The sequence below is a fragment of the Phascolarctos cinereus genome, unplaced genomic scaffold, assembly GCF_003287225.1.
Source record: "Phascolarctos cinereus isolate Bilbo 61053 unplaced genomic scaffold, phaCin_HiC Scaffold_4;HRSCAF=312, whole genome shotgun sequence".
NCBI classification, from domain to species: domain Eukaryota; kingdom Metazoa; phylum Chordata; class Mammalia; order Diprotodontia; family Phascolarctidae; genus Phascolarctos; species Phascolarctos cinereus.
In genome coordinates this window covers 652,212,178-652,226,331 of record NW_027555847.1, presented here as the reverse complement: position 1 = coordinate 652,226,331, position 14,154 = coordinate 652,212,178, and the positions used below count along the sequence as shown (strand labels likewise).

At 47.8% G+C, this 14,154-nt stretch overlaps 2 protein-coding genes across 7 annotated transcripts in view; one reads left to right on the top strand and one right to left on the bottom strand.

Annotated features, from left to right (window-relative positions):
* Positions 1 to 5,075: 5,075 nt before the first annotated feature.
* Positions 5,076 to 8,948, bottom strand: TIGD5 (tigger transposable element derived 5). The gene is given in 2 exon segments (XM_020994760.2): positions 5,076 to 8,096; positions 8,098 to 8,948. Coding segments are annotated over 2 exon segments (1,974 nt in total). The 5' UTR covers positions 8,365 to 8,948; the 3' UTR covers positions 5,076 to 6,389.
* Positions 8,949 to 8,965: 17 nt separating this feature from the next.
* EEF1D (eukaryotic translation elongation factor 1 delta) overlaps positions 8,966 to 14,154 on the top strand; it is a 31,982-nt gene continuing 26,793 nt past the window's right edge. The window contains exon 1 of one of the 6 annotated variants that reach the window (XM_078153810.1): positions 8,966 to 9,378. The gene's annotated coding sequence lies outside the window, so the exon portion shown is untranslated. Of the gene's footprint in view, positions 9,379 to 9,658; positions 9,817 to 14,154 lie in introns of those variants that run through there. The other 5 variants (XM_020994755.2, XM_020994756.2, XM_020994758.2 and 2 more) reach the window with 5 other exon arrangements.

Genomic DNA, 14,154 nt, shown 5'->3' with positions numbered 1-14,154 from the left:
TAATTTTTTTTTTTTGGTATCATGGATCCCTTTGGTAATCTGGTGAAACCTATGGTACCCTTTTCACAATAATGTTTTTGAGTGCATAAAATGCATAGCATTATAAAGGAAATAAATTATATTGAAATGCAGTTATCAAAATATTTTTTAAAAAATTCATAGGCCCCAGCTTTAGAACCTTGGATTAGATGATCTTTTCTTCCAGCTCTATCCTCAGTTCCTAAAGTGGCTATGAATGATGATGAATGAATGATGCTGACCAGTTTTCATCCCACTGCTCACTTTTGGCTAGATTAAAAACTGAAGTGAGATGATACAATATATGTAGTGCTTCATTTAGGGAAGCTAGGTGGTTCAGTGGATAGAGTACTAGGCTAGAGTCAGGGGAACCTGAGTTCAAATCCAGCCTCAGACACTGTTTGCCTCAGTTTTCTCAGCTGTCAAATGAGGACTGTGGAGAGGGAAATGGCAAACCACTCTAGTATCTTTGCCAAGAAAACCCCATAAAAATAGAGTCATGAAGAGTTGGACACAACTGATATGACAAGTGCTTCATGCCTCTTGGGACTGCCAGGAAAACTGTTGGAACTAGATAAAATAAAATTCAAAAACAAACAAAAGGATGACAAGGTAAAGGAAGTGAGGGCAAAAAAACGCAAATATGGTCTAAGTGTAAGAATTTTTTGGTTTGAAGAAGAAAACCCAAAGGAATGGTTTGATGATTATCTTCAATACCAATTGTTTCCTTTGTGGAAAAGGATAGGGATAGGAACTGAGCTTGTTATTCCATTGGTATATAGTGGAACCCCCTTGTTGAGGAAATTCTACCAAATGCAAGTAGGCACTTTCTCTGCAACCCATAATCTTAGCTAGAACAGTGATGTCAAACTCAAATAGAAATGGGGCCCACTAATCCTTACATAAAGATCCCTGCTGACACATTGACTTTTCTGAATAAACATTTCCAATGAGTTTAATAGCTAAGGCAGCCTATTCTGTTGTTGTGGGATAGTTTCCATGATTAGAAATGCCTTCCTTATTCCAAGCTGAAAATTTCCTACCAATAATTTTCTCCCATAAATCCTAGCTCCGTCTTCAGTAGCTACACAGAATAAGCTTACTCTCCTCCCCACAACAGCCCCTACCCTCAGACACTTGTAGAGAATTATCCTATCTCAGTCAGTAGGTGACATGGCCTCTGGCCCCCTACTCATTTGGGTTATCTCCCTCTAGAGGTAATCCAATTTGTCAATATCACTTTTAAAGTGCAGCATCTAAGGGTCTAAACTGAACATAGGATCTTGGAATCACACAGCTAAAATGGACCTTTAAATTGTATTTCCACCCTCTCATTTAACAGATGAGAAAGATGGAAGAGTCTTTCGACCTCTTCAGCTCACTTTCTGCAGCAGCTTTACCCTCAGCTGGGCTTTTCCTTGTCTGCCAATTCAAAAACTCCTTTTTTTTGGTTTGAGAGACGTATACAACCCTGCAGAGGAAGCAGCTAAGTCCCAGCCTGCACGTCTGGAGGACAACATTCCTTAGTTCGAAGGGGAGCTCAGAGGTCATCCAATTCCAGTCCTATACTTCCTACACAACAAATGGCTACCTGATCTCTGTTTGACCTATGACCTTCGGCAAGTCCCAACTTCTATGGGTCTTGGTTTTCTCAGTTGTGAAATGAAGGGTTCAGATAAGATGGTCTGAAGTCCCCCCAGCTCTTGTTCTGTGATCCTGTCTCTATTAGTTGTGGAGGGTCAGCATTCGCTCAGGCAGCCCATTTCACATAGACTTGCTGAGTGCTGGAAAATTCTTCCTCATACTGAGCCAAACCCATCTACGAACTTGCCTCTGATCATAACACAGAGTTCTGTTCCTACAGTGGCCATATTATAAAACATTTGGAAAACTGGCATTATCAAGAAATAGCTCAGATTTCTAGAGCTCACTGTTTACTCCCCTCATGACAGTTCTGTGACACAGGCAGGATATGATTATTTTATAAATGAGGAAACAGATTCATTGAGGTAAAGTCACATAGCTAGTAAGGGTCAGAGCTGGAACACAAATCCAAGTCTCCTGACTCCAAGTACTGTCTCTTTTCTATTGAACTACATCGTCTGTAGGAGCATAGGAGAGAATTTAGCAGGAGAAACATGAATGACAAGAGAAGACATGTAAAGGGAGAGCCAAACATGTAGGTGGGGAATAGCAAAAAAAAAAGTATAATTGGGCAGCTAGGTAGCCAATTGCCTCATTAAAAAAAAAAAAGGGGCAGCTAGGTGGTGAAGTGGAGAGAGCACCAGCCATGGAGTCAGGAGGACTTGAGTTCAAATCCGGCCTTAGAAACATAACACTCACTAGCTGTGTGGCCCTGACTTTGACCCAGAACTTCCAGCCCGGGGTAAGCTCCTACCAAGTCCCATTTAATTTAAGCCTCAGGTCAAGTTTTGTAGCTATATCGCAAAGGCCTGTCTCATCCTGTCCCACAACCTCTTCATAATAAGTCCTAATATTTTCTTACAGCCAGCCAGTGCTTCTTTGCTTAGTCAAGGTTCTGAGTTTCTGAGCTCAGTGGAAGAAGGGCTAGATTTGGGTCAGAAGGCTTTGGGTTCCATTTCTAGCTCTTCTATTAATTACCTGGGTGAGTTTCGGCACCTTCTGTGGGATTCAGTCTCATCTGTGAGGAGTTTGGACTAGACTAGATGGTCCCTTCCAATTCCAAACTATAATCATATCCCACAGCTGCTGGGAATGCTGGGAACACTCCCGCAGCAGGCCTGCAACACTGGACAGTTTCTGAATCAGCTTCCCGAAACGCAACAACAAACTGCTTAGTCTGCCATGTTCGAGAACTTGGTGCTATGTGTGGTTCTTCTCACGATTAGCTCCAGAACACCTCTTCAATGTCTCTTGCATCCCGGCTCCTCTTCTGTCCTCACTGCCACTCCCCCCACCTCCACCCTAGTCAACATTCCTTTCTACTGTCATGGATCATTAGGATAATATAACAGGCATTTCCACTTTCCTTTTCTCTTCCCTCCAAACCATTCCTCATCCTTTTGCTAGAATAATTTCTCCAAGTCCCATCACTTCTCTGCCCAAACATCTTCAGTGGTTTGGGCTGTATACCTAAGTTCAGATTCCGTTCTCTGGCATTCAAGGCTAAATAATGTGGTACCAGCTTACCTTTCCAGACTCCCCTATTAGGCCCCTCTATATTTCATCCCAAGTACACGATTCTTTCACCTGAACAATTTTCCTGCCTCTACACTAATGCACCCTTGTGCCTGGAACATCTTCCCTCTTACCCCTTTGTCTGTTTACATTCCTATATATTCTTTAAAGACCCAGAGTCAGGCATGCTAAAGATCAAATCCTGATTCACACAATTAAAAGCTGTGTGACCCCAGGCAAATCACTTACCCTCAGTTTCCTCATCTGTAAAATGGGGATAACAGCACCAACCTCTCAGGGTTGTTGTGAGGACCAAATGAGATATCTGAAAAGTACTTTGCAAATCAGCTATAGCTATATCTAAAGAACATCCAAATGTCATTTTCTTCAGGAACACTCTCATGATCCACCTGGTTGGTAAAGCTCTTTTCTTACTTGCACCTAATAATATACTCTGTACCTTTCAAATTATTTATTATCATTTTACAGCAGAGGTAATTGTGCTTGTGTCTTATCTCCCTACTAGACTGTAAGCTCCAAGAGGGCAGGGTCTTTGTATTTGCCCTAGTACCCAAAAAAGCTCTGCACACAGTAGATGCTTAATATGTTTTTGTTAAAATGAAGACCAGGCATATTGAACCTCAACCTGATGGCACCTTCATTCAAAATACCATTTTTCCTGCAAACTGATTTCCATGTGTTCTATATTACCCTGCTGATATCTTAAAACAATCAAGAGGGAGGATTCAGACTCTTGGTCTCAAAGGAAAATAGCTTTCAAGAATCACATGAGAACTGACTTGTGACTAATTTAAGGGAATCTGTGAGGCATCATTTTTTAATTTCCCTCCAAAATCCCATCTATTTCTAACAGACACTTCTCCATACCAACTCCTTGTTTTCAAATTTCTCACTTGCAGTCAAAAAAGGCTGGGGGGGGGACGACATGTATTAGGAAGTAGAGACAGAGAATGGCTGGAGAGTCAGAAAGCTAGCTGCTAATTAACCCCAGCTGAGTACATTTGCTGTTTACTGTCTGAGAAGATCCACAGGGGGCAGCTGGGTGGCACAGGGGATAGAGCACTGGCCCTGGATTCAGGAGGACCCGAATTCAAATGTGGCCTCAGATACATAACACTTACTAGCTGTGTGACCCTAGGCAAGTCACTGAACCCTACTATATAGCCAAAAAAATTATCTTACTTGAAAAGATCCACAAACACATTCACCAAGTAGTCGTGAGTAGTAGATTTCTTTCAAATCCTCTTTAAATCCTACCCCTCAAACCCAACCAAGTAACAATGAACTCTGAACTACTATGGTAGGCTTCAAGGACTAGACAGTATACCCGTCACGGACACAAGCTCTTTTTCAGACTATTTTGCTCAGAAGATAAACAAAAGTTGCCAAGATTCCTCCAAACTCACACCAAATCCTACCTGCACCCCAGCCCATTGTTAATTTCGCATCCTTTTTGGTCTGGTCACGGCATAGCTTTGCAAACAGACTTCTACCTGACAAGAAAGTCCACCCACAAAGAGTGATTCTTACCAAAGGATCTTTCCCCACCAGGAATCCAGAAGAAGAAGACCAATTCAGTCTAGAGAAGGACAAGGTTAATAAGGCAGTAGTGATTTTTCCATTGGACCCACTCTCCTCACCTCCAGATACTTACACTATAAAAACTAAGTGAATGATTCCTAGAAGGATGCCCTTGCTTTGATCAAAGAGAAACTGGGTAATTTCCCAAAGCCCATGGCTGGCATAAAGTTTGCACACACTTAGAGGAAAGTGGGCCATTACTGACCACCGCAAATACACTGGACTAAAAATAAGTTATTTTCAAGTTATTTGGAGAGAGACCAACAGGGGCCCCAAATTCAGACACTCCAATAATCTATAGTAAAACTGTTGAAAGTGTTATTTTTCTTTAAAAACAAAAACAAAATCCCAAACCACACACAAAACCCCGTTCACAAAAACCAGAGACCAAGAAAAGTTGAACAAATCTACAACCCATGTTGGTTACAGAAACTAGGAATGTATCCTGGGGTCTATGCTCATTCCCTAGGACAGTCCGAATGCTACAGAATTCTCCCCATTCAGACCCAGACTAAAAAACGCTTCTTTAAAACCCATGAGTGATCCTAGATACTCTAAATTGACTTTTTCATATGAATGATCTTTCTTGGTTCAACTCCCAAGGGCAATTTAGCTAACATCTCAGGGCTGGCATCTTCCAACCCCGCCCCTGGATGGCAGTTATAATCCCTCCCTTAAGGAGCATCCTTCCCATTCCTCTGACCAATCTAGAGCCAGCCCCTCACCAGCTTCTGGCCCTGGTGCCCCTTTCTGGTCTGGCTTACAAAACTGGCTCTAGGTTTTTTTTTAATATATATATATATTTATATATGTATATATAAAAAGTGGTCAGTTTTTTCCCCATTTTGAAGATTAAAAAGCTATGGCAAGCCCTAGCTAACCCCAGCACCAGGACTCACAGGCTCCTCCCAGCAAGAGGAGGAACAAGTAGGCCCTTATCCAGTGCATGTGACTGGGAAGGAGGAGGAGGAGAAAAGGAGAGGAGGGTAAGGATATAGTGGGAACCGGATCAGAAGAGGACAGGAAGGAGGTGAAGAGGGGACGTAGATGAAAGGCCTGCTGTGTGAGGGGGTAGATATATCACATGAGGCATTAAAAAGGACATACCCTCAAAGAGGACTGCCACAGCTCTAGGCTTGGGGAGCCTCAGAAAGGTTAAGGTTTTGAACACAGTGAAAGCTGCTCCCTGATAGAGCCTCCAGGGCTCCTGTGTGTAGACACATGTGGGTGTGTGGGGGGGTAGTGGCTAAGATGGCTCTTTGCTACCCCATCCTAAGCAATTGTCCTTGGAAGTTGCCTGCCTTTGACATTCCAGCCATGTGCTTCTTTGCTGATGACTAAGAGTTGCATCTCGGCCATTACTGGTAATGACTAGTGCCTCTAGTCCCGCCCCCTTTGGTGACTTTGGAAGTAGGTTATCATTCCCCCATGGCTATCTCTGAGGCTCTTGGTCCCCTCCAGGTTGTTGCAGGGGTTAGCCCACAACACTGAAGGGATAGGAGCCCATTAACTTCCCCCTATAAAGGTGCAGAAGTAAAAAGGGGTCAGTTGGATCCCAGCTCCCTAACTCTCTAAGTCTTGCTCTCTAGCAGCCATCAGGAGATACTTAATTAGGGCCCTGTCTCCCCAAGCCGCTGAGCCATGCTGATCAAGGATCGAAGTTGCACCAGCTTCAAGGGCCCCACCTCCCGGGGATCACGGCTCTCCAGCCACCGTAGAGCTGTCTCAAGACCCCTAATGGCCTCCCCAGCTGTGGGCACTGGTGATGGGCCTCCTGTTCCAGTCTCCTCCTCCTCCTGGGGTGGACCAGCCAGTGGTGGGAAGCCCCCACAGGAGGGCTGCTCCCCACCTCCCCCATCCTCATCCTCTTCCCCCCCACCCTCTTGGGGCTCCCCCAAGCCTGGGGCCCCATCGTCCAGGTGCAGCCATTCTGCCACATCCTCAGGTGCTAAGCGCTTGTAAGTGAGGGCAGCCAAGTGCGTGAGGTCACTGAGAACCTTGCTGTGTTCCTCTGCCTCCTCATCCTCCCCAGAGGCTCCTGGGTGGGGCTGGACCAGCCGTTCCTCATCATCAGGACGGGGCTCAAAGGCGGCTCTGAGACCCAGCAGCCAGCATCGCTCAATGCTGCCTGCCTGGACCAGGTCCCAAGACAGGCCAGCCAGATAGAGCATGTCCTTCAACATGAAGCTACGAACAAAGTCCAGAGGGGATCCACCTGCACATGACACAGCCAGCCGCAGTAGTTCCCGTTTGTACAGTTGTTTGAAGGCTGATACTACCCCTTGCTCCAGGGGTGCTGGAATCTTACCCCGGGTACTGCTCTTAGACAGAAAAAGTACCCGCACTGCACCATCAGGGGTCTGCAACTCCTCAGGGTGGCACATGGCTGGCCCTGGGCCCAGGCCACCAGCTTCCTCACCTTCCTCTGGGGAGGGTGGCCTGGGCCCAGGGTGGTGATTCACCAACAAGACAGCCTTCTGCTGCAGGCAGCTGCGCCGCAGGTAGCGCCTGACACCTGGCACAAACTCTTCAAAGAACCAGCCACGGAGCAGTGTGGCACTGAGCCAAGCATCAGGGCTATAGCGGTAAGAGGCAGGAAACTTTTCTTGATTGTGGTGTCGCAAGCTAGGTGGGTCCGGCAGCTGCCCAATCACCAGGGGCTTCAGCTTGTGGCTGCCGGTCAAGTTGGCCGCTAGAAGCACTGTAACCCTGTCACCTCGCCACCGCTGTCCTCCACTTCCACAGTCCCCTTCCCCAGGTGGTGCTGCCTGCTCAGGCAACAACTTCCAGTAGAGTCCAGTGACATTGGCATTGTAGATCTGCTCATCCCCATAGCCTCCATCGGTAGGGGTTGGGGGTGGCATCGGGGAGGGATGGTCCCCGATGCCCACAAGGTCTGGTTCAGCCTTAACGGTAGGCAGTGATGGAGCTGAGGCAGGGGGTGGGGGAGGTGGCTCTGATTCGCCATAGATTCGTTGACTGGAGATGCCGTGGCGCTTCTGCCACCTCCAGAACCAGCCGTGGCTAGCCTTGAAGGTGCACTCAGGACCATAGATCTGGCGGGCAAAGGCCTCTGCCTGGGCCTGGATGATGGGACCAGAGAGTGGGATGCCGTGCTGGCGCAAGGTGAGGAACCAGGTATAGACAGCACGGTCGATCTCCTCCTCGTTGGCCAGCCGCATCTTCTTCCGCTGGGTGCCCACCTCTCCGCCCAGCTGGTCCAGGAACCAGCGAAGCTTGGGCTCATCCTTGAGCCAACCCCGGAGGGTGCCCCCAGGCACCCCGAAGTCCCTGCACACGCTGGCCTGGCGCTCCCCCGCCCTTCACACGTTCGATGGCCTGGAGCTTGTCCTTGATGGAGTAGGCTTTTCGGAAGGCCATCTTCACGGCCAGGCCCGGCGCCCCAGGGTTGACCCCTGCCCCCGGGGGGGCTTCGGGCACGGCTGGCAAGGGGTCCCGGCCCGGAGGCGGCTGCTCCTCCTCCCCCACCTCCTGGGGCAGAAGCGGAGGCCCCGACTGGGCAGGTGCGGGGGGCCGCCGGCGGCGAGGGTGCGGGGCCGGGCCGAGGTGCCCCGCGGGGTACATGGAGGCGGAGGCGGCGACTCAGGCAGCTGGAAGCCATATACTCCGGGCCGCTCGGTCTGCCCAACCGCCTCCGGCCGGGGCAGGCGCGTTATAGGCGGGGCGCGCGCGCAATGGGCGGGGAGCCGAGCGTGAGGGGGCGGGGGAAGGGGAGGAAGGAGGAGGGAGAAGGGAGAGGAGGGAAAAGGGGAGGGGAGGGGGAGCCACCTGCTCCCGCCTGCGCGTCTCTTCCCTTTTGTCTCCCCCTAGCTCCGGAGAGCGCCGCTGACAGAGAAAGGGGAAGGGCCCGGCGGAGGCTCATCAGCCTCACCCCACCCTCCAAGTTCTCCAAACTCGCTCCCCTTTCTTCCCCGCGGCTAGACGCAGGCGCACAGGCTTATCTCTCGCCCCACCGCCTTTTTTTTTGGATCGGCAACCGCGCAGGCGCATCTGTTTGGCCACGCCCTCTCCTAGACAGACCAGCCTCTTTCAAAGGCTCTTGGGCTTAACCCCGCCCAGCCTTGCGATTCTTCCTGGGTCTAGACCTCAAGTGTCCCTCGCCTTCTCTGGCTCGAGCTGCTGCGCACGCGGCACAGAGACTCCGCCCCCTAAGGCTTCCACTCCAGGCCCCCTCCTTTGCCTCCAGAGCTATACGGCAGACGATCCCATTCAGTTGGAGGGGAGGAGGGAAGGGGTTGTCTCTCTCTATCAGTCTGCCTCGAGCTGGAGGGAAGACTTGGTGCACTCTCCAGCTCACTCTACGCTCGCGACCCCGGAGTCGGGGTTGTCGCATCCTCGGGCCTACGCAGAGGGCAGGGGAGGGAAAGCAGAATTTCCCAGTTTCCCCCCCTTCATCCTGTGGAGTGGCGGTTGGTAGGGTCCAGTCCCTCATTTCCCGTGCGCTGCCGCCTTGGTCTCCCTTTCCTCGCCGCTTCCCGCCCGATCGGCTTTGGGACTGACCTTTTGCTGCTGCCCTCCAGTCTCACGGAGTGTGAGTACCGGGGGCCCGGGCCAGAGCCGCTGCGCGGAGGTTTGAGGGTGAGGCTCCAGCCCACTCCTCCCCTGCCCCCCAGCCTCTCCTAAGGGGCCGCCATGGCGAGGGGAGCGCGTTAGGGGCTGTAGGTCAAAGTGCCGCCCATCGTGGGGGGCAGCGGAAAGGGGGACGCCTTTAGACGGAAGGGGAAGGGGTGGGTTGGTCGGTGCCTGCACGCACCGCTACGTGGCTCCCTCGGGAACGGTTCAGCGCCGGCCAGCTGCGTAGTACCCGAGGTTGTCCGGCCCAGGACAGGAGGCTTCTTTCTTTGCGGAAGTGGGGCTTGGGCCCAAGGCAGGAGATCGAGGGCCCCCAGGCGCTGGCATCTGGCGCATTTCTGTAAACTGATCAGAGAGCCAGGCGCGGCTGCCCTCTCTGGAAGGATGTCTTGTTTCTCTGGCTCTATTTGAATCCCTGTCCTCTTGGTCTTTGGAACCTAGACTGTGAGTACTGGAAAGGGGACATTATAGATCTCCTGATTCAATCTCTTCCTCGTATATGTGGGCAAACTCAAGCCAAGGAGTAGGCTTTGCTCTGAGTCACACAGGGAGTTAGCAGGAGTAGGAAGAAACTAAGGTTCCTGGAAGAGTTAAGGGCAAGTGAGATAGTCGGGGCCTCATATTCTCCCAGGATAATAGTGATACTTCCTTTGAGGGCTGCCGCCTTAGGGTAAGATAGGATTAGTTTGTAAACATTAAAACACTGTATGTTAAACTCAACCAGTATTAAGTGCCTGCTAAGTTCCCAGCGTGCTAGGGGCCAGAGGTACAAAGACAGAAATGAAAGTCTGCCCAAGGAGCTTATGGTCTGCTGTAGTAAAGCATGCACACCAGTATAGTAAAAGAAAAGATGAGGAACGAAGAAGCAGAAAGTTTCATAGAGTGAGGCGGTAGTTGAACTGAGCTGTGAAGTGTGACCGGTGCTGACAGTGAGAAGCAAAATGAGGAGGAAATGCTTTCCAGGAATGGAGGACAACCTGTGCAAATCCATGGGAATAGGGAGTATTCAGGAACAGGCAGTAAGTACATTTTACTTGACTGTAGAGTTTGTGAAGGAGAATAGTATGAAAGAAGGCTGCAGTGGTAGTTGGAAGCCAAATTATGGAGAGCCATACACCAAAGAGTGTATTTTTCCTGTGGACAGTGGGGAGCGGCTGGAGGTTTCTGAGCCAGGGCCAGATCTGTGCCTTAGGAAGATTGTTTTGGCTACTGCTATTTGGAGGAGGGACCGGGAGAGTTAGAATGATGGGAATCTGAAGACCAGTTAGTTTATATAGTCGCTTTAATGAGAGGTAAGAAAAATGTACTGAATGAAGACAAGATGTATGGTAGAAAAAGGAAGTTAGGAGCCTGGTTACTGGAGAGATTTAGAGTTAGAGAATATCAGGGGGAGAAAATGAGCGCAGTTTTTTACATGCTGAGTGTGAAGTGTTAATAAGATTGCTAGATGAAGATGTCCAGTAGTCATTATTCAGGACAAGTTAGTACAGAAATTAGGGCTGAATGTAGATTTCTGTGTACTCTTGGATTGACAGAATGCTTAAAACCTATGAGAGCTAATGAGATCACCAAAGAAGAGGATAGGTAGAGAAAAGTGCCCAAGGCAGAGCCTTGAGAAATACCTACACTGGGGGAGCAGGAGATGAGGGGGAATTCAGCAAAGGAAACAGGGTTGGAGAAGGGAAGTAGAAACTGGAAAAAGCAATGTCAGAAGAAGCAAGGGAGCAGAGAATTCAGGAAGCAGCAGGTGCTCAATGGTAATGTGTGTGAAAATACTGAAATGCTATGGGATTGTAAGAGATACTGTAGAAATAGTTCTGGTCTAGGTCTCATCTAGGCTTCTAACTGCTTATATATCCATAAGCAAGTCCTTTTCTGGGTTAAGTTTTCTCTGTAGAAAGTGGAGGTTGAGTTAAGTTTTCTAAGACTCTGGAAATCATGTTTGATGAAGATAAGAACAGAGAAGATTTTTAGCTTGAAGAAAAGACGATGGCTTCAAAGATTGAATTCAGCAGGTTGAATTTGTGTCAGACTATATAGATAGTTAGAATTTGTATCCCCAAGAAGAAAGGAAGGAGAGTGGGCAGCCTCATATAGGAGGGTTTAAATGAAGACCATACATGTGAAAGACTGAGGAAACAGGTTGGCTCAGCTAGAATGGATAGTGTGTTTAGGAATAGTGGAAAATTAGGTGGTAGAGTTCTAGACTTGGAGTCAAGAAGACCTGAATTCGAATTCTGCCTCCCATACTTAACTAGCTGTATTATTATGGGCATTTTCACTGGCTGTCTCCTGAGCCTGGAATGCTCTGCCTCTTGGCTTTGCTGTCTTCAAGTCTGAGCTAAAATCCCACCCTGTTTCCCAGATTCCCAGTGCCTTCGTCTCTTGAGTACCTCTGATTTATTCTGCGTATCTTTTTTGTACATAGTGGTCTACATGTTGTCTCCACCATTGGACTGTGAACTCCTTGAGACTTAAGATCTATCTTTTGCCTTTCTTTGTATCCCCAGCTCTTAGCACAAGCACGGTACCTGGCACATAGTAGGTGCTTAATAAAAATGTTTGTTGATTGACTTAACCTTTCTGAGCTTTGGTCTCCTTATCTGTTCAAAAAAATATCGATATTGCCTGTAAAATCTCAGGGTTGTTGTGAGGATGAGATGATGTGCTTTGCAAACCTCAATGCTGGATTAGTGTCAGCTATTATTACAAGATTCTGAAAGCCAGGCAGAGGCAAGTGTACCAACAGTCCTTCTTTAGTGTGATGCAGCAGTTCCCTTTCCTTTACTCCATGTTCTCCCTGCCACCTGACCCCTCAGTAGTCACATCAGGGCAACTTGAGGAAAGAAAGTGGCTTCCTTCAAGATTCAGCTCAAATGCCACCTGCTACAGGAGACCTTTCCTAGTTCCCCCAGCTGTGATGGCCTTCTCTAAGGTTGGTTCCCTCCCGTCTACTCTGTATGTATTTCTATGTAGCACTTCCTCCAGGGCTGATGCCCCAACTCACCCTCACCTTGGCAGACTGGACCAGCTGACTACCTTGAGGGTTCAGGTTTCTAGCGCTGTTTCCCCCATCCAGGATGCTCCCTATTGACTTCTACTCTATATTTATCTTGTATGCATATAAGTATGTCGTCTTCACCATTAGAATATATGCTCAAGGATTGGGACCAGTGGGTTTTCCTTTTTTTTTTTTATCCCCAGAACTTAGCAAAATTCCTGGCCATTAAAAAGGCTTGATAATTGATTGTTGATTGATTGCCTTGCAAGTATTTGGTCCTAATTTAGCCAAATTGGATTCTGTTCCCTGTACATAGCCCGAATGGGAGTGTGTTGCAAGGTCAGGCTGTAAAGGGCTAGAGCCACATGGTTAGTCACATGGTTTAGGAAATCCATTTTTCAACCATATGGAAGGTAGATTAGAGAGAGGAGAAATTTAAGACAGAATAGTGCTTGATAGAAACTTTGTAAGGCAGAGTCTGGATTTCGCTCCGGTCCAGACTCAGAATCCAGTGAGCTGTCTAGTGTACCACACTGCCTTGACATTCAGCAGTCTGGTAGTTTTTTTCTTTGTTAAAAGTAGTAGTGGGAGGAGGTGCTAAGTAGAAATAATCGGGAACATCAGTATAACAAACATAACAAAAAAAGGCAATACACAAACATCAAAATGGGGGGAAAAGAAACTCAATCCAGAGGGGCAGGGAGGATATTTTTTGCATAGGCAACAATATGAGCAAAAACCTAGAGATAGGAACGTGGGACCAAATATATGGAAGGGAATCAATCAGCAATCATATATCTGGCCCATGTAATGGTCAGGAATTTTGCTGAGTTCTGGGGATAAAAAGAAAAGGAAAACCGACTGGTCCCTGCCTTCAAGCTTAATGGGGGAAACAGAATATCCATATGCATGCTAGATAAATGTTGACTAGATGGTGGGTAACCTGGAACTAAGCTTTAAGAGGTAAGTGTGAACTGAGAATTTAAGGCTTTAAGAATCATCAAGTAAGCCAGTGCAGTCCAGCTGAATGGACCTTCCTGCTGTTTCCCACCCCTTACCTTTGCCTCTTAGAATTCGTTTTTTTCTTCAAAGTTTAGCTCAATTAACATCATTTTCACCATGAAGCTCTTACTGATTCCCCCCCTCTACCCAAATTACCTTCTATGAGGCACCTAGATAGCACATTGGCTCTAGGTTTAGAGTCAGGAAGAGCTAAGTTCAAATGTGGCCTCACACACTTATTAACTATATGACCCTGAGCAAAGCCCTTCACCTCCATCTGTCTCAATTTTCTCCGACAAGTGTGGATGATGATAATAGCACCTATTTCCCAGAATTGAAGATCAAATGATATTTGTGAAATGTTTTGCAAACCTTGAAGTGCTACATAAATGCTGTTATATTTGGTATATCTGCACATGTTGTTAATTTCTCCCTCCTCCCCACCCCCCTCCAGAACATAAGCTTCTTGAGCAGAGACAAATTCATTTTTATTTTTTGTATCTGTAGTTCCTAGCACATTGTCTGATACATATCAGGTGTCTGATCGTTGCTTGTTGCTTGATTGTGTGTGTATGCTACTTTGGGAGCAATCCCTGACAATAGCCAATACCAAGGACGCTCATGCCAAACCTCTCCCTAGCTTGGTGAAGTAGAAAGGGTGATGGATTTGGAGTAAAAAGAGCCTGGGTTGGATTCCCAGCTCTGTTCTTTACAACCTGAGTGACCTGGGGCTAGCCCTGACCCTTTCTTGGCCTCAGTTTCCTCATATGTAAAATGAG